General features: G+C 42.2%; 1 protein-coding gene and 1 non-coding gene across 10 annotated transcripts in view; one reads left to right on the forward strand and one right to left on the reverse strand.

Annotated features, from left to right (window-relative positions):
- The window catches only part of ECT2L (epithelial cell transforming 2 like), a 111,123-nt gene that overhangs the window by 28,802 nt on the left and 58,864 nt on the right, over nt 1-23,457 (reverse strand). For 8 of the 9 annotated variants that reach the window (XR_004267753.1, XM_032274626.1, XM_032274632.1 and 5 more), the window contains 6 exons: nt 23,077-23,242; nt 19,731-19,859; nt 10,050-10,142; nt 7,741-7,923; nt 4,226-4,329; nt 1,830-1,955 (listed from right to left, as the gene is read on the reverse strand). Coding sequence is in view for 8 of the 9 variants with exons in the window: in XM_032274626.1 (XP_032130517.1) it covers nt 1,830-1,955; nt 4,226-4,329; nt 7,741-7,923; nt 10,050-10,142; nt 19,731-19,859; nt 23,077-23,242 (801 nt within the window). In the remaining variant the exon portion in view is untranslated. The remainder of the gene's footprint in view (nt 1-1,829; nt 1,956-4,225; nt 4,330-7,740; nt 7,924-10,049; nt 10,143-19,730; nt 19,860-23,076; nt 23,243-23,457) is intronic. The other variant, XM_032274629.1, reaches the window with a different exon arrangement.
- LOC116549794 lies at nt 13,964-14,068 on the forward strand. Its single transcript, XR_004268074.1, has one exon. It is a non-coding gene; the product is annotated as a U6 spliceosomal RNA (small nuclear RNA).

Genomic DNA, 23,457 nt, shown 5'->3' on the forward strand with positions numbered 1-23,457 from the left:
CACACACACACACACACACACAGGCCTCTCTGGAAGGGTTTTTTTTTGTTGTTGTTTGTTTTTTTAAGAGTGAGTTTTGCTCTTGTTGCCTAGGCTGGAGTGCAATGGTGCAATCTCGGCTCACTGCAACCTCCACCTCCTGGGTTCAACCGATTCTCCTGCCTCAGCCTCCCGAGTAGCTGGGATTCCAGGCACCCACCACCATACCTGGCTAATTTTTGTATTTTTAGTAGGGACAAGGTTTCACCATGTTGACCGGGCTGCTCTCAAATACCTGACCTCAGGTGATCCGCCCACCTCAGCCTCCTAAAGTGCTGGGATTGCAGGCAGGAGCCACCACACCTGGCTGAAGGGTCTTTAAAACAATTATCTCCGAGGAGTTTTTGCTTTCCCCTCTTTTGTCTCCTGAGTCTTCTGAATGAATATCCAGTTTTAAAAATAAACCCTCATTTAAGGAAAATCAGCTTTTCTATTTTTATCCTAATTCAACACTGACATTTAGCTGTGGTTTTTCGTCCTAGAGGTCTCTGCAATTGTTTTGTGGGTTTTGTGCCTAAGCTCTCTAGTGCTCAATAGTAGAGAACCAAATGAGAATCGAATACATATTTTTTCCTAATTCGATTAAAAAAAAATCAAAGAAATTTCCAGGCATTAAGGAGTTTTACGTTTCTCCAGTTTTATTACAGGCAGACAGTGGAGCAATAGAGGGCCTGCTTTCCAGCAATGAGAAACTTTAAGCCCACATTTCATGCATTATTATTATTACTATTATTATTTTAGACAGAGTCTCACTCTTGTTGCCCAGGCTGGAGAGCAGTGGCACAATCTTGGCTCACCACATCCTCTGCCTCCCAGGTTCAAGCAATTCTCCTGCCTCAGCCTCCCGAGTAGCTGGGATTACAGGGATGTGCCGGCTAATTTTTTGTATTTTTAGTAAAGACGGGGTTTCTCCACGTTGATCAGGCTGGTCACAAACTCCCAACCTCAGGTGATCCACCTGCCTCGGCTTCCCAAAGTGCTGTGATTACAGGTGTGAGCCACTGCACTCGGCCATTTCATGCATTATTTTTTGAACATGATTAGCTGTTCAGGCCAACAGCCTGTTAAAAAGATTTCATTCAGTGTGAATTTTATTTGGCAGAGGAAATCGAGGAGCATCCAGGAATGAAAGTGTCTCACTGGGCACAGTGGCTCAACTGTATAAATGGCAAAGCAAAATGCAAATTTCTAATGTTCTCCCATAATCCAATAGTGTTACTCAAGTTAACATGGTGTAATTTTATGCTTTTAAATGGCTTAAATGTTACTCATATTACAAAACTACGAAACACTCTTTGTTTTGAGACAGAGTCTCGCTCTGTCACCTGGGCTGGAGTGCAGTGGCTCGATCTTGGCTCACTGCAACCTCCACCCAGGCTGGAGTATAATCGCGTGATTTTGGCTCACTGCAACCTCCAAATCCCTGATTCAAGCAATTCTCCTGCCTTAGCTATCTGAGTAGCTGGGATTACAGGTGCATGCCACTACGCCTGGCTAATTTTTGTGTTTTTAGTAGAGACAGGGTTTCACCATGTTGGCCAGGCTGGTCTTGAACTCCTCATCTTGTGATCCGCCCGCCTCAGCCTCCCAAAATGATGGGATTACAAGTGTAAGCCACTGCGCCTGGCTGAAACACCCTTTTTAATAATACTTCATGAAAACAAAATTCTTAGGAGAAATGGTACATTAAAGCTTCCCAGTAGAGCTCATATTGTGGTTTATGAATTTCTTCATCACATGTGCCTGACTCTACAGAAAAGCAATGGCATGAAAATCAGCAGCATCTTTACCTTCATCAATAAGCCGAATGCTGTCTTTGGGTCACATTTTGTTGGAATAACATTTCCTTCAAAATCTTTGATCTTTTTACCACATTTCTTCAGCAGAAAATATGACAAAAATTCCAGAGGTTTGTCCTAAAAAAAATGCCACCCCCCCCCCCAAGAAAAATTCCTGTTTAAAACATTCATCTGAAATACAGGTGTCAATAGTGCAGCAGAAGAGAGAAGAGACTTTTTAGCAGGGATTTCAGCTTTCTACTTAATGCATTTACGTGTCCAGAAAACAAAGTGACTAGTACTCAATTCGAGTCGGTACACAAGACTTTCTAGTTAATCTCATATTCCAGTTACCATACATTTGTCCCCATCCAGTTAAGACACCAGTGTCTGATAGGAAGGTCTCTCAAGATCTTTGGAACCAAAGTGGCCCACACCAGCCTCTTGGCCAAATGAGGAAAGGGGACAGGCAGGATCTTGTTGTCTTTCATGGGAAAGAAGAAGGCCTGGGAGAGAGGCTGCAGTAGCAGAATTGCTAGAAAAAACATGCTGAGGCTCTCAAATTTGTTTCCCTCTCAGGCTACAGGTTTGAGCACCATCCAAATTATATCATACCTGGTTATTTTTAAATAATTAGGTGGAAATAAGTACACTGAACCTACACCAAGCACACTGAGTAATCCTTTGGTGTTTTGGGAGACAGTGCAGGGGCATCTCTGTGAATATCCCTGCTCTAGTTTTTTTTGTTTGTTTTTTTTGTTTTTTTTTGAGACAAATTCCACTCTTGTTGCCTGGGCTGAAGTGTAATGGCATGATCTCAGGTCACTGCAACCTCCGCCTCCCGGGTTCAAGTGATTCTTCTGCCTCAGCCTCCCGAGTAGCTGGGATTGCAGGCATGCTCCACCATGCCTGGCTAATTTTGTATTTTTAATAGAGATGGGGTTTCTCCATGTTGGTCAGGCTGGTCTCGAACTCCCAATCTCAGGTGATCCGCCCACCTTGGCCTCCCAAAGTGCCGAGATTACAGGAGTGAGCCACCAGGCCCGGCCTATCCCTGTTCATTTTATCAGCAAGGCTCACCAAAGGCGTTTCATCATTAGGCTGCCTGAGTCTCGCTGCAGAGCTGAGACTTCACAGAAGACAAACTACAGCTAATGCAGCTTCACAGCCCACACCCAGTGCAGGACAGCTAAGCCCAGAGATGCCTGGTGCAGACTCGGGAAGCCACGTTGAAGCAGGAGCAGATACTCAATGATAAGGAGAGAGAGATGTGTGCAGAGACAATGTTAAATTCACCCACAAAGTAGAATTATGATGGTGGAAAAGAAAGATTTGAGGACCTACTTGAGAATTTCTTGGAAAACTAGAGAATTTAGATTATTGACGATATTAACATCAACCCTATCTCCATCTTATTCCTGACTTCCCTCAGATAGAGAGCTGCACGCTGCATTTTCTTTTCTTCTTCTTTTTTTTTTTTTTTTTTTTGAGACACAGTCTCACTCTGTCACCCAGTCTGGAGTGCAGTGGTACAATCTTGGTTCACTGCGACCTCCACCTCCCAGGTTCACGGATTCTCCTGCTTCAGCCCCGTGAGTAGCTGGGATTACAGGTGCCTGCCACCACGCCCAGCTAATTTTTGTATTTTTAGTAGAGACAGAGTTTCACCATGTTGGCCAGGATGGTCTCCAACTCCTGACCTCAAGTGATCCATGCGCCTTGGCCTCCCAAAGTGCTGGGATTATAGGCATGTGCCACCGCGACCCCGCCACATCGCAGTTTTCCTATAGCTATGCTGACCTCTTTGGGGCTGGGAGAGCTGTCTGGAGCCTGGCCTCTCCTCACCATTTTCTGAAATGTGGACTGACCTGAATGAGAGAGTACCTTGGATCTGTGTCTGATGAAATTGTTTCACGGGGCTTCTCCTACAGCCATCCCCAACTGAATGACTGATTTGCTTCTTTCTGTTCTGTTGTGTTCTCTTTCCCTTCCTCTCTCATCTAGCCCCTTTTCCCTTCATCTTTTCACATCGGGGTCACACTTTCTCAGACTTCTCCTCAAACTAGGAATTGGTTTCAGTGTTGAGTAAAGTTTATGTGAAATATAAAGCCACTAACATGTTTTATATATAAAAAAGTCACTTCTGACTGAAATGAAGCACAAGACAGAAAACAGGGCACAACATAATAAACTTGAAATAATCTAGAAGATTTTCCTACTTGTCCATTTTGTGTACTTAACACATCTTGGGCCCAGAATCTCTCAGTGGCTGTTATTAGAAACTGATGTAATTTATGTGAGGGATTGTGCCTGAAAGGGATAAACTGGTCAAAAAAATTAATAATAACTGCAAACAATTGATTTACATGTTGGTTTTCGTAGCTTACTTTCTTCAAAGAAACACTTACAGAATCTTCTTTTGACAACTCCATCAGCCCATCTGCCAGAGCTTGTGCGATCTCTTGGTTGTTCAGAAAGTTGCTCATACCCATGGTGTCAAACATAAACTGCCCTGTCAATAGAAGGCCACATGCCCTGTCATCGATTTATGGAAGAAATGTGTTTTAAAAACAACAACAACTCGGTACTCTGTTGCCCAGTGGCAAAATGATAGCTCACTGCAGCCTTGATTCGCTGAGCTCAAGTGATCCTCCCACCTCAGCTGCACAAGTAACTGGAATTACAGGCATGCACCACCATGCCTGCTTAATTTTTGTTTTTTTTTTGAGATGGAGTCTTGTTCTTGTCACCCAGGCTGGAGTGCAGTGGTGCTATCTGGGCTCACTGCAACCCCCGCCTCCTGGGTTCAAGCAATTCTTCTGCCTCAGCCTCCCAAGTAGCCATGCCCGGCAAATTTTTTTTTTTTTTTGTAGTTTTAACAGAGATGAGGTTTCATCATGTTGGCCAGGCTGGTCTCAAACTCCTGACCTCAAGTGATCTGCCAACCTCGTCCTCCCAAAGTGCTGGGATTACAGGCGTGAGCCACTGCGCCCGGCCAATTTTTTAACTTTTTGTAGAGATGGAGTCTTTCTATGTTTCCCAGCTGGTCTCAAACTCTTGGGCTCAAGCAATTTGCCCACCTCAGCCTCCCAAAGCATTGGGACTACGGACATGAGCCACCATACTGGACCCACAGTTGTTTTTTAGTGGATAAAAATGCAAAGAATAGCAGTTAAAAATTCTATTACACCATGAAGATTTCTACTATGATAAAATATAAAATGAACCAAAGTACTTTAAATGTCTAGCATATAAAAAGTGCCTACTCTGGCAAAACTGATATTGAATGAAAGGTATAAATTGGACAATAAGGAGACAACACAAGAAAAGGAACTCAGCAAGTTTAAATGTTAGACTCTCAACCCTACCAAAAGTTCCTCTATACTCCCCTTTATCTTTGTGCTCAAACAGACAATTTTTTTTTTTTTTTGAGACAGGATCTCACTCTGTCACCCAGGCTGGAATGCAATGACGCGACCTTGGCTTACTGCAACCTCTTCCTCCCCAGCTCAAGCAATTCTCATGCTTCAGCCTCCTCGATAGCACGTGTCACTGTGCCCAGCTAACTTTTATATTTTTCTGTGGAGACAGTGTTTTGCCACGTTGCCCAGGCTGGTCTCAAACTCCTGAGCCACCTATCTCTGCTCCCCAAAGTGCTTTTGGGATTACAGGCATGAGCCACCATACCAGGCTTCAAATATATAAATATTTTAAAGTCCAAAGTAAATAACATGCAAACATACATACACAGAAATCTGTTAATTTTTAAAATATTTTTAACACCATGTGGTTATATAAAATATCGTTTTCCATTGACATCTCATTGTCTACATATATTATATTGGGGAAGCTGAGGCAGGAAGATAGCTTGAACTTGAGTTCTAGGCTGCAGTGAGCTATGACTGTGCTGCTGCACTCCAGCCTGGGTGACAGAGTGAGAGCCCGTCTCTAAAAAAAACAAAACACACAAAATTATATCTTTAAAAAGTTTACCTTTCCAATTTTCTTTCTAGTCCTTACTATCTAGGAAAGAACTAGGAGAGCCAGGTGTGGTGGCTCATGCCTGTAATCCTAGCACTTTGAGAGGCCGAGGCAGGTGATCACTTGAGGTCAGGAGTTCGAGACCAACCTGGCCAACATGGTGAAACCCAGTCTCTACTAAAAATACAAAAATTAGGCTGGACACCAGTGGCTTGTGTCTGTAATCCCAGCACTTTGGGAGGCCAAGATGGGTGGATCACTTCAGGTCAGGAGTTCGAGACCAGCCTGGCCAACATGGTGAAACTCCGCCTCCACTAGAAATACAGAAATTAGCAGCATGTGGTGGTGGATGCCTGTAATCCCAGCTACTTGGAAGGCTGAGGCAGGAGAATTGCTTGAACCTGGGAGGCAGAGGTTGCAGTGAGCCGAGATTGTACCACTGCACTGCAGCCTGGGCAACAGAGCGAGACTCCATTAAAAAAAAAAATTAGCCTGGTGTGGTGGCGTGTGCCTGTAATCCCAGTTACTTGGGATGCTGAGGCAGGAGAATCCCTTGAACCCAGGATGGGGAGGTTGCAGTGAGCCGAGATCACACTGTTACACTCCAGCCTAGGGGTCAAGAGAGAAACTTCATCTCAAAAAAAAAAAAAAAAACACAAGTAGGAGAAATAATTTCTCCCTGTTTATAACTTCATAACTATTTTTAAATGGTTGAACACCTCCTAAATGTGACAGAGTGGGTAGGACAAATTAGCAGGAAGGCAAATCCCTATTTGGGAGGCATTTATGTAAAGAGATGTAGGACATACATTGACAGATAAGATATCTGCATGCATGCTTCTGTGTTGCAGCTGTTGTGTAGATGGTAACTATGTAAACAGACCTTACATATGGAACTGGGCAGAGGAAAAGAAGAAAGGCATAGGTACAGGATGATTTGATTGATATGGTGTTTTAGTCAGGTGGGAAGTATTAGGGGAAAAATTGAATAGATATTAATAGTTGCAGATGAGAAAAGGGAAAGCTTTTTACCCACAGGGTGAAATATACTTAATTTTAAAGAATGGACTACTTTAGTAAAGATGCAAAGTTGAGGCAGTAAGTTGTTTTCAAAGGGCTCTGCTGTGGTCATTCATTCGATCATGGGGATGGGGTGTGAATGAAAAAATTCATTCAGCTGTGTGCAGTAGGCTCAGCAAAGGCCCATGGAACCCATCACTAAATTATATATTTTATATAGAAAATAAATATAACTTAAATTGTAGAAGAATTTATGTAATAAGTGCTGGGGTTTAAGAGGTGCTTAACTTTGAGAGCAAATTCTAGTGGGGAAAGTACACAGCTCTCTGGCTTAGCAAACAGCAAATTGTGTCTAGGCAAATAATTGACAAACAAGAATTAATAAGGTGGTAATTTTTTTTTTTTTTGAGCCACAGTATTACTCTGTTGCCCAGGCTGGAGTTGAGTGGCACCGTATTTGCTCACTGCAACGTCCGTCCCCTGGGTTCAAGCAATTCTCCTGCCTTATCTTCCCGAGTATCTGGGATTACAGGTGCCCACCACTACACCCAGCTTATATATATATTTTAGTAGAGACAGGGTTTCACCATGTTGGCCAGGCTGGTCTCGAACTCCTGACCTCAGGTGATCCACCTGCCTCGGCCTCCCAAAGTTCTGGAATTACAGGAGTGAGCCACAGCGCCCTGCTCAAGGTGGTAAAATTTTAAAATAAGACCCAGCTTCAACATTTTGAACGTGAATATATTTGTTCTTAGGGGGTATTCATTATATTTGAAAGGCAATGTGAGCAACCTAGGAGATAAAGTTTTACTGAAATGTTCAAGAGTTAAATTTTACTTGCGCCATAACTAAACTTATATTCACTTGGGATATGAAGGTAACTTCATAATTAACCTGCAACAGAAGTAGGGGGACTGCTTACCTATCATCCTGCCACTGATGCTCTTCTGCAGTTCCTTGAAGAGAGGACACAACTGCTTCCTTACCCCTTTCAAGGTGTCTTCTAGGAAGTCTGTGAAGCTGGACCATGTCTGTAGCTTTGATTCGCTGAAGTAGATGGAAGAGGGGGCCTTTCCCCATTGGGCTCCCAGCCAATCACTAAAAACTGACATGATTTTCTTCTGTTATTCCTGCAGGTTTGAGCTCAAATGAAAGAATTCTATGTCTTGTTTAAAGTACAACAGAAACTTGGTTGCATTTGTATTGAGTTTATTATCGTTTCTCATTAGAAGACTAAGAAAAACACCCATCCTCTGTTTTCAAAGGTAAAGTTAGAAACTCAAAAAGGATTCAATTAATCATTTCAAATGCATCTCTACTCTTTGATAGATGAGGCTGACATATTCCATTCAAAGTTTAAAAAAAACAGCTGCTGGACTCTGCATTGGGAAGCTGAGCAGTCACCTAAGGAAGAATGCACTGCTTTACCTTTCCAGTCTAAAAGTGAAAACACAAGAAATCCCATGGTACACGGCTTCCCCATTAAACCATTGAAAGGCAACCTCGTCATGGCCAAATCTATATCTTTCTTAAATTATGTCAAACTGCTACCTTGCTGTACAAATCATCTATGTGACTATAGCAGGTGTTTACAGAAAGTTTCTCTTCTTAAAAAGCAATTACTGCTGAGGTGGGCAGATCACAAGGTCAGGAGATCGCGATCATCCTGGCTAACACAATGAAAGCTGTCTCTACTAAAAATGCAAAAAATTAGCTGGATGTGGTGGCACACACCTGTAGTCCTAGCTACTTGGGAGGCTGAGGCAGGAGAATCGCTTGAACCTGGGAGGCAGAAGTTGCCATGAGCTGAGAGACTCTATCTCAAAAAAAAAAAAGCAATTACTGGATGATGCAGTGGTATGTTAAATTCGATTTTCTGTCCTGAATGGAGAGAGAGCTTTGTTTGCTTTGTTTCCTCTACTTTTTATAGAGGAAAAGATAGATGTGAAAAGCTTCATAACATGTTTTTGTTTTTGTTTGAGACCAAGTCTTGCTCTGTCACCCAGGCTGGAGTATAGTGGCGTGATCTCAACTCACGGCAACCTCTGCCTCCCGGGTTCAAGCAATTCTCGTGCCTCAGCCTCCCCAGTAGTTGGGATTACAGATGCGTGCCACTACTACCTGGCTAAATTTTGTATTTTTAGTAGACACGGGGTTTCACCATGTTGGCCAGGCTGGTCTTGAACTCCTGACCTCAGATGATCTGCTCAACTTGATCTCCCAAAGTGCTGAGATTATAGGTGTGAGCCACTGCATCTGGCCACAACATTTTTTTTTAAATAAGGAGAATGAGAAGAAGAGAGGAGGAAAGGTGGATGAACAGGAGAAAGGGAAGGCAGAGGAGGAGAAAAAGAAGAAAACCTGTCCCCTATTACCAGCAACAGTGGCTATGCCCTGCTATGCTCTGCAAGGCCAGTTCCTCTCTCCACAGAGCCAAATATGCTATCATTTGGTGACATTGCTATATTAACTAAAATCAGCAAGTGACCTCGGCAAAACTGTATTACGTCAATGCACTTTGTTATATCTACAAAGAATTTTTTCCCTTACCAGTTTCATAATCATACCGGTTTTCCCAAATTCTAAAAGGCCCTTGGCATTTAGGAGTAGAGAAGCAATGATTTATACAGTTTCTACATCCCTCTCAGCCCTTGTTGATAGGAATCAAGGGTGTGTTCAAGGGGAAAATGACTGGCCTCAGTGTAACAAAGCAATTTGGTTCTCTTGGTGGTCAGCCTGTGTTACATTTTAATCCAAATTTGCAGTGTTAGTATCTAAATGAAAGTTTGCTTTCAGGTGTATTTTCTCTGATCGTTTTTCCTCCCAGATAATGCTACTGAAATAGAAACTAAGCAAGCCTCTTTGCCATCTCTTCGGAGCTACAATTTATTTTTCCAAATAAAACCATATTGACTATATTTTACTAAGAAAAGTACTTCTTTGTACTTTTTCTAGATTAGCAACTTTACTTAACTGTTAAAGATTATGTTTTCAACAGAGTTTTTGCAAATGAAGGATTGAGGCAAATATGTACAATAAATAATCTTCTAAGCAAATGACTGAAGGATATGAGATTACCTAGTTTGGGAAGGAATGGCGTTCCTTCAGGGGAGGAATGAAAGGGAGTAATAATATCAGCCGTACCAGTACTATTAACTGGATTTTGTCCTTTGGTGGTCCTGGAGTTGGCCTGTGTTTTTGAACATGGCTGTCAGCTCCCGTAACACTTACTGTGCTGGTAAGAGCCAGTGGCAATCCCAGTGGGGGCCGTAAAGAACGTTCCAGTTAGTTGAGACAGCTGAGAAAGAACTTCAGTTCCTGCCTCTGCATAGTCAAAAATACTTTCGTTAGTTTACTCATATGTTTTGCCATGGAACATGATATAATTTGGATATCTGTTCCCTCCAAATCTCATGTTGAAATTGAATCCCCAGTGTCAGAGGTGGGGCCCGCAGGTGGTATTTGGATCATGGGGTCAGATCCTTCCTGAATGGCTTGTGCCATCCCCTTAGTGATGAGTGAGTTCTCACCCTGAGTTCACACAACATCTGGTTGTTTAAAAGTGTGTGGCACCTCCTCCCTCCCTCGTTCTCGCTCTTGCCATGTGACACACCAGCTGCCCCTTCACCTTCTGCCATGATTATAAGCTCCCTGAGGCCTCACCAGAAGCCAAGCAGATGCCAGTACTGTGGTTGCTACACAGCCTGAAGAACCATGAAGTAATTAAAACTCTTTTCTTTATAAATTGCCCATCCTCAGGTATTTCTTTATAGCACTACAAGAACAGACTAATACAGAACAGTTAAATATTACTTAGGGACCCTAGAGAGGTGGTCAAGAAAGGCCACTAGCAGCTCTTCTTCTATTCAGATCTCTCCACTGAACAGTTCATGAACACTTTATAGTTCACCCCTAAATACTGAAGGTGAAACAGTCTGAAGACGAAACAACAGGATGTGGAAGGAGGACATGGAGTTTGAACTGGGGCTTATTCCAGATTTGGAATACTCCGCCTAAAGATAGAGAAAAATCTATATATATTTTCTGAAATAGTCTCACTTAAAGGAGGAGTCTCATTGTAAGAGGACAGATTTTAAAAGATTAAACATAGGATGGAATATGATGGTTAAAATTTAGCCCCTCCCATGGGCAAAGACTTCATGACTAAAACACCAAAAGCAATGGCAACAAAAGCCGGAATCCACAAGCGGGATCTAATTAAACTAAGGAGCTCCTGTGCAGCAAAGAAACTATCATCAGAGTGAACAGGCAACCTACAGAATGGGAGAAAATTTTTGCAATCTACCCATCTGACACACGTCTAATATTACAAGGAACTTAAACAAATTTACAAGAACTGCCCACAGTCACATCAAAAAGTGGGCAAAGGATGTGAACAGACACTTCTCAAAAGGAGACATTCATGCCAGCAACAAACATGAAAAAAAAAAAGCTCATCATCACTGGTCATTAGAGAAATGCAAATCAAAACCACAATAAGACACCATCTCATACCAGTTAGAATGGTGATTATTAAAAAGTCAGGAAACAACAGATGCTGGCGAGGCCGTGGAGTAATAGGAATGCTTTTACACTGTTGGTGGGAGTGTAAATTAGTTCAACCATCGTAGAAGATAGTGTGGTGATTCCTCAAAGATCTAGAACCAGAAATACCATTTGACCCCACAATCCCATTACTGGGTATATATCCAAAGGATTATAAATCATTCTACTATAAAGATACATGCACATGCATGTTTGTTGCAGCACAATTTACAATAGCAAAGACTTGGAACTAACCTAAATGCCCATCAATGATAGACTGGATAAAGAAAATGTGGCACAGATGCACCATGGAATACTAGGCAGCCATAAAAAGGAATGAGTTCATGTCCTTTGCAGGGACATGGATGAGGCTAGAAACCATCATCCTCAGCAAACTAATATAGGAACAGAAAATCAAACACCGCATGTTCTCACTCATAAGTGGGAGTTGAACAATGAGAACTCATGGATACACAGAGGGGAACATCATACACCGGGACCTGTTGTGGGGTGGGGAGAAAGGGGAGAGAGGGCATTAGGACAAATAGCTAATGCATGCAGGGCTTAAAACCTAGATGATGGGTTGATAGGTGTAGCAAACCACCATGGCACACATATACCTATATAACAAACCTACACACACTGCACTTGTAACCAGGAACTTAAAATAAGAAAAAAAGCCGGGCACGGTGGCTCAAGCCTGTAATCCCAGCACTTTGGGAGGCTAAGGTGGGTGGATCACGAGGTCAAGAGATCAAGACCATCCTGGTCAACATGGTGAAACCCCATCTCTACTAAAAATACAAAACATTAGTTGGGCATGGTGGCGCGTGCCTGTAATCCCAGCTACTCAGGAGGCTGAGGCAGGAGAATTGCCTGAACCCAGGAGGTGGAGGTTGCGGTGAGCCGAGATCGCACCATTGCACTCCAGCCTGGGTAACAACAGTGAAACTCCGTCTCAAAAAAAAAAAAAAAAGAAAAAGAAAAAATAGTCCCTTCAGTGACACAACATATAGATTGAATTATTACTTCAGCATACAGATTGAATTACTTGGAATGAAATGGGTAATATATTTTAACTATTTGTGGTCCAAGAATAAATAGAGACTCCAAAATGCTTCAATTACTGCATGAAGCAGGGTGACAGCAGCTGAAAGTTTGGATGTCTCTCACTTACTGATATCTCTCACTAATGTCTCTCACATACTGATGTCTCTCACATACTGATGTCTCTCACTTACTGATGTCTATAGTACTTTTATTGACAAATTAATCAATGGAATCAAATACAGAGTCCAAAAGTGAACTTACACATACATAATTGATAGATTTCAACAAAGGTGCAAATGAAATTCATCGGAAAAAGGATATTAGTTATAAGGAGTGGTGATGAAACAGCCATATGTTAAAAAAAAAAAATTAACCTCTATCCATATCTCATGTATTACATTCAAAAAATAGTCAAGTGGATCACAGACTTAAAAGTCAAACTTAAAACTATAAATCATTTAGAAAAAACATAGGAGAAAATCTTAGTGGCCTTTGGTTAGGTAAATAGTTTTTAGATATGATGTAAAAGCATGATCTACACAGGAACACTTGACATATTTGATTTCATCAAAATTAAGAACTATGCCTCAGGCCAGGTGCAGTGGCTCATGCCTGTAATACCAGCACTTTAGGAGGCCGAGGTGGGCAGATCACCTGAGGTGAGGGGTTCAAGACCAGCCTGGCCAACATGCTGAAACCCTGTCTCTAAAAATACAAAAAAATTGGCCGGACATGGTGGCAGACACCTGTAATCCTGTAATCCCAGCTACTCAGGAGGCTGAAGCAGGAGAATCACTTGAACCCAGGAGGCAGAGGTTGCAGTGAGCCGAGATCACACAATTGCACTCTAGCCTGGGCAACAAGAGCGAAACTCCGTCTCAGAAAAAGGAACTGTGCTTTAAAAGAAACTCTTTAGTGAAGGAAAATATGTCATAGACTGGAGAAAACATTTGCTAATTACGTATCCAGTAAATATAAAAAGTTTTCAAAAGCTGAATAAGAAAACAACTCAGTTTTTAAGATGATTTGCAAAAGATTTGCAAAAGAATGGCAAATAAGCATATGAAAAGAACTTGAGCCTCCTTAGTCATTAGGAAAATGCACACCCACCTGAATGGCTAAAATTAAAAAGATTGACCATACCAAGTGTTAGAATGATAGGCAACTGGAATTCTCAGATACTGCTTGTGAAAATGTAAAAAGGTAAAGTCACTTTGGAAATCAGTTTAGCTGGTGTTTTTATAAAGTTAAACATACAGCTACATATAACCTTGCCACTCTACGTCCAGGAATTCATCCAAGAGAAATGAAAGCATAAGTTCATAGGAGCTTTATTTGTAAAAGCAGAAACCAGAAAGAGCTCAAATATCTATCAACAAATTAATGGATAAACAAATTGTGGTATATGTCTACAATGTAATAATTCCCAGTAGTAAAAAGGAGATATTGATACATACATCAGATAGCTAAATCTAAAATAATGATTGAGTAAAGAAAGTCAGACAGAGAATACATGCTGTATGATGCCATTTATAGAAGACTAGGCCAGTGCTCACATAAGCAGAGCATATACTAAAATTGGAACAATACAGAGAAGATTAGTATGGCCTCTGCACAAGCATGACATGCAAATTTTTGAATTATTACATATTAGGCCGGGCGTGGTGGCTCACGCTTATAATCGAAGCACTTTGGAGGCCAAGGCGGGCGGATCACCTGAGGTTGGGAGTTTAAGACCAGCCTGACCAACACGGTGAAACCCCGTCTTGAAAAAAAAAAGAAAAAACGAATTATTTCATATTAAAAAAGAAAAAAGGAAGGTCAGGCGTCGTGGTGGCTCACACCTGTAATCCCAGCACTTTGGGAGGCTGAGGCAGCCAGATCACGAGGTCAGGTGATTGAGATCATCCTGGCCAACATGGCGAAATCCTGTCTCTACTAAAAATACAAAATTACCTGTGTGTGGTGGCGCGTGCCTGTAATCCCAGCTACTTGGGAGGTTGAGGCGGAAGAATTGCTTGAACCCAGAGGCGGAGGTTGCAGTGAGCTGAGATCATGCCATTGCACTCCAGCCTGGGCAACAAGAGTAAAACTCCATCTCAGAGAAAAAAAAGAAAGAAAGAAAAAAAAAAGGAAAATCAGGTGGGATGGTGCATACCTGTGATCCTACCAGGCTGAGGAAGGAGAATTGCTTGAGCCTAGGAGCTCAAGACCAGCCTGGGAAACCTAGGGAGACCCTGTCTCTATTAAAAATTTAAAAAATTAGCCAGGCGTGGTGTTGTGTGCCTGCAGTCCCAGCTACTCAGGAGGCTGAGGTGGGAGGATTGCTCGACCCCAGGAAGTTGAGGCTGCACTGAGCTGTGATTTCACTACTGCACCCCAGCCTGGGCAACGAAGCAGACCCTGTCTCAAAAAAAAAAAAAAAAAAAGGAAAATTCTGGAAGATGAAAACTAATATATGTGAAATAAGAAAGATCAGTGGTTGCTCAGTTTGGGGGTGGGGAGAAGCAGGAGAGAGAAATTACAGAATTACAGAATGGCATGAGGAAACTCTTGGGGTTAATGAATATGTTCATTTTCTGGATTTTTTTCATGGTCTCATGGGGTAGGCATATATATGTAAAATTTAGTCAATTGTACACTTTAATTATGTACAGTTTATTGTGTATTAATTATATTTCAATAATGCTGTTTAAAAATGTTTTTAATGCCAAAAAGAATAAGTATTAGATTCTTAGATTTTTGGCTTATGCAATAACTGTTGAATGATGATATTTTTACTGAGGAATTTGGGGAAGGGGTAGGTTTGGTGCTGGGGAGGCGATCAAGGGTTTGATTTAACTTTGAGATGTCTATTAGACATGAAAATTAAACATCCAGTATGAAGATAGTAAGTGGGAATTCGATATGAATCTGCAGCTCAGAAATTTCAGCATTGGAGACATAAATTTGGGAGTCCTCAGCATATAAATTATGTGTATAGTCGTTGATATGGTTTGGCTGTGTCCCCACCCAAAATCTCATCTTGAATTGTAATAATCCTCACGTGTCAAGGGTGGGACCAGGTGGAGATAATTTCATTAAGGGGCACTCTCCCCCATCCTCTTATTGTGATCGTGAGTGAGTTCTCACGAGATCTGATGGTTTTATAAGTGGCTTCCTCCTTTGCTGGGCTCTCAGTCTTCTCCCGCCTGCCACCACGTGAAGAAGTTGCTTCCCCTTTTGCCATTATTGTGAATTTCCTGAGGCTTTCCAGCCATGCAGAACTGTGAGTCAATTAAATCTCTTTCCTTTATAAATTACCCAGTCTCGGGCAGTTATTTATAGCAGTGTGAGAACGGACTAATACGCATCGGAAAACGAGACTGGCTAGTGGGGAGAGTGCATATGTGGAAAAGGAGAGAGGCTAGGATCAGGCCCTGGAGAATATTTAAGGATCTTGCAGAGAAAGAAGAGCCTGCAAAAGAGACTGAGAAGAGGGCACTGAGGCAGGAGGAAACAGGGAGAGTGTGCTATTAGGGACACCAAGAGAAGGAGCATTTCCAGAAGGGGCTTTCCTCTGCATCAGATGCTTCCAAGAAGTCAAAGGTCAAAGTGAGGTGGGAATGGAGCAGGGACCACTGGATTTGAGCACATGGAAGTCACTTACAGTCTTCCAAAAGCATTGTCAGTAGAGACAAACCAGCTGGAGGAGCTTGAGGAGAGAGTAGGAGGTAAGGAAGAAAGGCCTGGCAGCATCAACATCATCTGGAAACTTGTTAGAAAGGAACATTCTTCAGGCCCACCCCAGACTTAACTGAGTCTGAAACTCCAGGTGGGACCCAGCAATGTGTAGTTTAACCAGCCCTCCAGTGATACGGATGCATGCTCAAGTCTTGTCCAATTAAAAAGCAGTGAGGGAAAGTTTATTGTCCTTTTTTTTTTTTTTTTTAAAGACGGGAGATACTACAGGTGTTCCTGATTTGATAGAAACAACCCAATAAAGAGAGAAATGAGGCCACAGGAGAGGATTGGATGTAGAGAAGTGTGGAGAAGATGAAAGGCAATGGGGTGGATTCCAAGTGCAGCATCTGATCTTGTGTGGGCAGGGGTGCTTCTTCCATCTGGGCAGAAGGGAAGACAGAGAATAAAAAGTATGAGGTAGAGCTGGTGGTGAATTGGATGGTGGGAGGACAATTAGGGAGTTTCCGTGTGATTCAGTTTTCTTAGGGAAGTAAAAGGTGAGGTCAAAGCTGAGAGACAGGGTTATTGAAAGGCTGTCTAAAGAGAAGAGATAAAATTGTCATCTCTAAGAGTGTGAAAATGAATTTACCAAGGAAATGTGGGAGGATGGTCATCAGTGTTGCATCAGAATTTGACAGTTATGTCACCAAAGTAAAGTTAGACCAATCAGAGCAGTTGTATCACTTATTCCAACAGTTTTTTAACTGCTCTAGTACCCACAGGTAGAGCCTGTGCAGAGAGCTGTGTTTTAACCAACACTGGGATTTAGCCAAAAAACGGAGAAAACGAAGTTCAGATTCTTTGCCAGGGAGTGGTAATAAAGTTGGGCCATTAAATCCAAGTTTAACAAGGGAGCAAAAAATGAAGATGTGTTGATAGTGAAAAAGTTGGAATGTGTAGACTGGAGGTCTTAGACAAGGAGCTGCTATAGTGGGGTTATTTGAGGACCTGATTTTATCTCAAAGATAAAAGTTTGAAATCAAGATTTTAGGGGTAATACAGCTACTGGGCTGACAAGCCTAAGAGGGATGCCTGAAGTGGTGGAAAAGAAGTATTTGGACTGAGAAGTCCGTGATCTTTGCTGCATCCAGGTGGATATTACATTTGATGAGAATTTGGGGCCCAGAATGGCGACAGGAAGTCTGTTTTTTGAGTGTCATTGAGTTTCACTTGAGACGATTTTTATGTCACCAAACCCACTGTTCTTTTCTTCCTTTATTCTTATTCTGCCTTCAATACTTTCCCAAGTCCTTTCTTCTACTCCACTTAAAATATTTGCGTTGTTCTTGTTATAAAAGTAATATTAGTTCATTACAGGAAATTGAGGCAAACAAAAGAAATTTTTTAAAAGGGAGAAAAAAAGAAAGGAAAACTCACTTATAAGTGAGTTTTCGACAACTAGTGTTGATACCTTGGTATACATCCTTCCAAATCTTTTTCTATAAATACATACATCACCTCACACATATGCATGTTTTAAACAACGAGATCACACCATCCACACTCTTTATAACCTAGTCTTTTAAAACCAATTTCAAAAGTAGAAAAAACATAAAACACATCTAGAAACAGATGTTGTTAATATTTTGGTATATTTCCTCCTTCATTTTTCTTTTTTCTTTTTTTTTTTGAGACGGAGTTTTGCTCTTGTTACCCAGGCTGGAGTGCAATGGCGCGATCTCGGCTCACCGCAACCTCCGCCTCCTGGGTTCAGGCAATTCTCCTGCCTCAGCCTCCTGAGTAGCTGCGGTTACAGGCACGCGCCACCATGCCCAGCTAATTTTTGTATTTTTAGTAGAGACGGTTTCACCATGTTGACCAGGATGGTCTCGAGCTCTTGACCTCGTGATCCACCCGCCTCGGCCTCCCACAGTGCTGGGATTACAGGCATAAGCCACGGCGCCCGGCCCCTCCTTCATTTTTCTATGCATATTTTTTTTTTCTGGGGTGGAGTCTCTGTCACCCAGGCTGGAGTGCAGTGACACGATCTCAGCTCACTGCAGACTCCACCTCCCAGGTTCAAGCGATTCTCCTGTCTCACCCTCCCAAGTAGCTGGGATTACAGGCACCCACCACCATGCCTGGCTATTTTTTCTATTTTTAGCAGAGATGGGGTTTTGCCATATTGGCCAGGCTAGTCTCAAACTCCTAAATTCAGTTTATCCTCCCATCTTGGCTTCCCAAAGTCCTGGGATTACAGGTGTGAGCCACCGTGCCTGGCCAGCATATTTTCTACACAGCTGAGATTTAAGAAATATATATTTGTATATAATTGGAATAACTTGGTAAAATTATTTACACATTTAAAAAAATTCTTTCCCATCCTTTTTTGGTTTTTTCCTGTCCCCTGGTTGAAGCCTGCCAGGGCCTTGCTTTGCACATGTTGAACAGTCCAGTGAAATCTGAGGAGTAGAAAGAATTTTAAAACTCACAGTTCCCCAAGGATGGCTAACAGCAACAACAAAAAGAAAACAGTGTGAGAAAATTTAATTTCACACTCCCCCGCTCTGCCTGGTAAAACGTCGCCCATGAATGCAGAACTTTTATTGAATAGATCTCCAAAGAGTGAATTTGACTTAATGCTGCTGGGGTTTCTCTTCAAGCCTAGAAATCAGCTTTGAATCACAGTTGCTGATCCTAGACAGGCAGGTACTTATAAAATGATACCAGCAACCTCAGTCATCATTAGCCATACTCATCTTTACAGAGCACTTCACTGTTTTTAATATTATCTAAGAATTTACACTATTTTTAGTATTTAAATATTTATGCCATCTTGATTTTCACCTTAGCATATTTAAGATACTGGGTGTGGTGGTTCACGTGTAATCCCAGCACTTTGGGAGGCCGAGGTGGGTGGATCACGAGGTCAGGAGTTTGAGGCCAGCCTGGCCAGCATGGTGAGACCCCCGCCTCTATTAAATATACCAAAAATTTGCCAGGCATGGTATTGTGCGCCTGTAGTCCCAGCTACTTGAGAGGCTGAAGCAGGAGAATTGCTTGAACCTGGGAAGCGGAGGTTGCAGTGAGCCAGGTTTGCGCCACTGCACTCCAGCCTGGGTGAAAGAGTGAGACGTCATCTCAAAAAAAAAAAAAAAAAAAAAGATACGCTAAGGTACTGTTGTTCTATCATATGAGCAAATGGAGGTCCACAAGTTTGCCTAATGCCGCAAAGCTAAACAATGACATGGATGGGACTCAAGTTCGGGTTCTTGGTCACCAAAGTTCATGCCTACTCCAGGTTCAGAAGGCGACAGGGGGTGTTTTCTCAGATTGAATGATTACGGTTCCTATGATGGTCAGGCACCTTCCCTTATATCCTGGAGGCTGGTTTTATTGTGTTTTCCAGGATAAATATAAATCATGCTGGGTCTTGCCATTTAGGGACTGTATTTCTGCAGACACAGGTCACTCTCATCACTATCCCTCACTCCTACATTCCTGAAATACCTGGATATGGGAAGTATAAAGAAAAAAGATATTGAAGAGCAAAATGTGACTGAATCATTTGGCCCAGGGGCACTTCAGTAATTTACAACATGTCCTCATGAAGTGGCATTGGCCGCTGTCTCTCTATAAGATGTGTGAGCTGACCTGATGCTCCAAGAGGTGCGAAGAAGTCCACGTGGCCCCCTTCTTTTTCAGTGGCCACGTAGCTTCCTAATTTCTCCCAGAAATCTCTCACTTCAGGCTTCAGTAAATTTTTAACACCGATTTTATACCCTGAGGAAAAAAAAATCAAAATGTCATGTTAGTTTGTGACATAATCCTGAACAGAAATTATTAGCAGTTTGTGAAAATGTAAGCACAAAATCAAAACGCCATCTGCCTTAAGACCAAGATACCCGAGGCATCTCTGCTTCCTCCTGCACCAACCTTCACGTCCTGGGTACATTGGACACTGTGCACTCAGGTCTATGACACTGTATTTCTCCCTCCGCTATGCAGCAGGGTAAGATACCACGTGCACGCTGGGTTTAGGGTGGCTGGCCAGAAAGTCCTGGAATTTTGCAACCAAGTTCCAAAGTAGAAATGTTTCCCATGATTGTCAATCAAAAAATAAGTAGTACAGAGCAGAAGTAAGGCTCCCAGAGATGGTAAACATCAATGGAAACTCTCCTTTTCTCTCACTTCCCGACAATTCTGTGTGATGATTCCACTAAGCTTCATGGGTCTGGACCCAATTCTAAAGGAATCCTGGAAACTCCACAATCCTAGGCTCCGGTGATGAAATGAAAACAGGCACAGAATTCTGGTGTTTCACTCCCTCCCACTGGGAAGCCTAGATATTTTCTAAATAGCTAGAAAGGACTTTTTCACGCGACAGAGTAGCAAACTTTGTTTTGATGATGATTTTAAAGCAAAAGCTTTTGGGAAAACACCACAATTATATCGAAGGAAACTGGTTGTTTGAGGTATTTTGTTATTGTTACTGCTGCTTAAAAAAAACAGAATAAGGACCGGGCACAGTGGCTCACGCCTGTAATCCCAGCACTTTAGGAGGCCGAGGTGGGTGGATCACAAGGTCAGGGGTTCAAGACCAGCCTGGCCATTATGGTGAAACCCCATCTCTACTAAAAATATAAAAATTAGCTGAGCGTCGTGGTGCACGCCTGTAGTCCCAGCTACTCGGGAGGCTGAGGCAAAAGAATTGCTTGAACCAAGGAGGTGGAGGTTGCCGTGAGCTGAGATTGTGCCACTGCACTCCAGCCTGGGCTAAAGAGCAAGACTCCATCTCAACAAAACAAAACAAAACAAAACAAAACACGAGAATAGAGAAAAGGCAGAGTTTGAAAACTTTCTTACCTGGAGAACACAAAGGCAGAAATCAAGAAACCCTAATAGGACATTCCACATGAGATAAACTTACTCTGACTGTATAAACTTGCCAATATCTCTGCACCATTTAGAGAAGTGTTACCATGTAATTAATTGTAAATTTAAACCCCAGATAAATAGTATCTGTGCTTTACTTTGGGAGGACATAGAAAACTGATATGGTACACAACTTGCCCCAGGCAAAGGTAAGCTAAACAAGGAAAACCAGAAGTAAGGTTAAGTGAAACAAAAGGCAATTCATTTCTGCCAATGAGAAATTTCACTGAAACTTTCCAAGTACATGAAGTCCTAGCCACAGAGATGGCAAGTTGATGGATGGCTCAGGGACTCAGTCTGCATTTTGCTGGTTTACTCCAGCCATATCCGGGACCATCTTATGCCTTCTCTCCCCTCATCCCACAATAATGGAAGATTTCATTTGAGTAAGTTTTAAAAACAATTTTACTTTAAGTATAAAAAAGGAAGAATGCAAGTTATAAGAAAAAGAAACTAGAAGTTTACTTCTAAAACTTCATCATCTCTTTCCCCCAAAAAAGGGTGACAACTGAGGTTTGTTTTGGCAGGGGAGGTGGGGAGATTGGTGGATTTTTTTTTTTTTTTTTAGATAGGGTTTTTCTCTGCAGCCCAGGCTGGAGTGCAGAGGCTCAATGGCTCACTGCAACCTCTGCCCCCCTCCCCCTCCCGCCCCGGTATCCAGGGATCCTCCTACCTCAGCCTTCCAAGGAGTAGCTGGGACTACAGGTGTGTTCCATCAAAGCCAGCTAATTTTTTTGTATTTTTTGTAGACACAGGATGCCATGTTGTCCAAGCTGGTATGGGTTCCTGGGCTCAAGAGAGCCACCTACCTCAGCCTCCCAAAATGTTGGGATTGCAGGCGTGAGCCGCCATGCTCCACCCCATGAGGTTTTTGATAGCTGCCCTGTACCAAGTTGCTGGTATCAGCCATTCCTTTCCTTTGTAGTGTAAGTCAAGTAGGAATATAATAAACGTTGTTAGTGTACACTCATTTATAGATCTTGGTATTTGCTATTAAAATTGCTGTATTTCCATCAAACTTAAAACTTTTGTGCATCAAAGCATACAATCAACAGAGTGAAAACAAAGCCTATGGAATGGGAGAAAATATTTGCAAATCATATATTTGATAATGGGTTAATATCTGGAATATATGAACTCCTATAACTCAACAGTGAAAAAACTCAATTTTTAAAAATGTGCAAAGGACTTGAACAGACATTTCTCTAAAGAAGATATCCAAATGGCCAAAAAGCATATGAAAAGATGCTTGACATCACTAATCATCAGATAAATGCAAATCAAAACCACAATGAGATACTACATCCATTAGAATGGCTACTGTTTTAAAAAGAAGGCCAGGCACGGCGGCTCACACCTGTAATCCCAGCACATTGGGGCTGAGATGGAAGGATTGCTTGAGGCTAGGAGTTCCAGACCAGCCTGGGCAATAGAGTAGGATCCCATCTCTAAAAAGTTAAAGTAGAAATTAGCTTGTTATGATTGTATGCATCAGCTGCTTAGGACACTGAGGACAAATCACTTGAGCTCAGGAGTTTGAGGCTGCCCTGAGCTATGATCATACCAGTGCACTTCACATTAGTCAACAGAGCAAGACTCTGTCTCCAAAAAAAAAAAAAAAAAACCAACAGGCTGGGTATGGTGGTTCACACCTGTAATCCCAGCACTTTGAGAGGCTAAGGTAGGAGAATCACTTGAGCCCAGGAGTTTGAGACCAGCGTGGGCAACATGGAAAACCCCCATCTCTAGAAAAAATACAAAAATTAGCTCATTGTGGTGGCACATGCCTGTGGTTCCAGCTGCTCGGGAGGCTGAAGTAGGTGGATCACTTGAACTTGGAAAGTCCAGGCTCCAGTGAGCCATGATCACACCACTGCACTCCAGCCTGGGTGACAGAGCAAGACCCTGAATCAAAAAAGAAAAAAAAGCTTCACTTTGTTCATAAAGCCCAAATCAATACATCTTAGCAACTTGGAACTGAAACAGTCCTCCGAAAGTCCCACTGTGGACAAACGCTGCATAGCACGAAGTTGCATGGTTGTTTGTCACCAATGCCCGGGTCTACCTTGGAGTAAATTGATTTCTCTGCTATCTCCATCACTAAATATTCCCATGCTCTGTGCCTTCTGCCCATCCAGAGCTTTTTCTATGAGGTAAAGTAGGCTCTCCAAGGTTACACTGTGTTCGTATACCACAGAAACGACACCAGCCTTCACGCTCTCCACCACCATCTGGAAAATGAAACCAAAGCCGTGGGTGCTGAGACCCACTATTTTAGAATATTTATTAATGAAAGAAATAGAATGGATACAAAATATGCCATGATTTCTAAAGAATTTTCAGAGATTATGGAAGAAGATAAGCTTCCTCCTTCCTTGGTTTCTATTAAAATTAGTTTATTTCTAATTATAAGAGGAGAAAATTACCCATGTAATTCCACTCAGAA

Source organism: Sapajus apella, unplaced genomic scaffold (genome assembly GCF_009761245.1).
Source record: "Sapajus apella isolate SASKATOON/1434 unplaced genomic scaffold, GSC_monkey_1.0 scaffold6, whole genome shotgun sequence".
Taxonomy (NCBI): domain Eukaryota; kingdom Metazoa; phylum Chordata; class Mammalia; order Primates; family Cebidae; genus Sapajus; species Sapajus apella.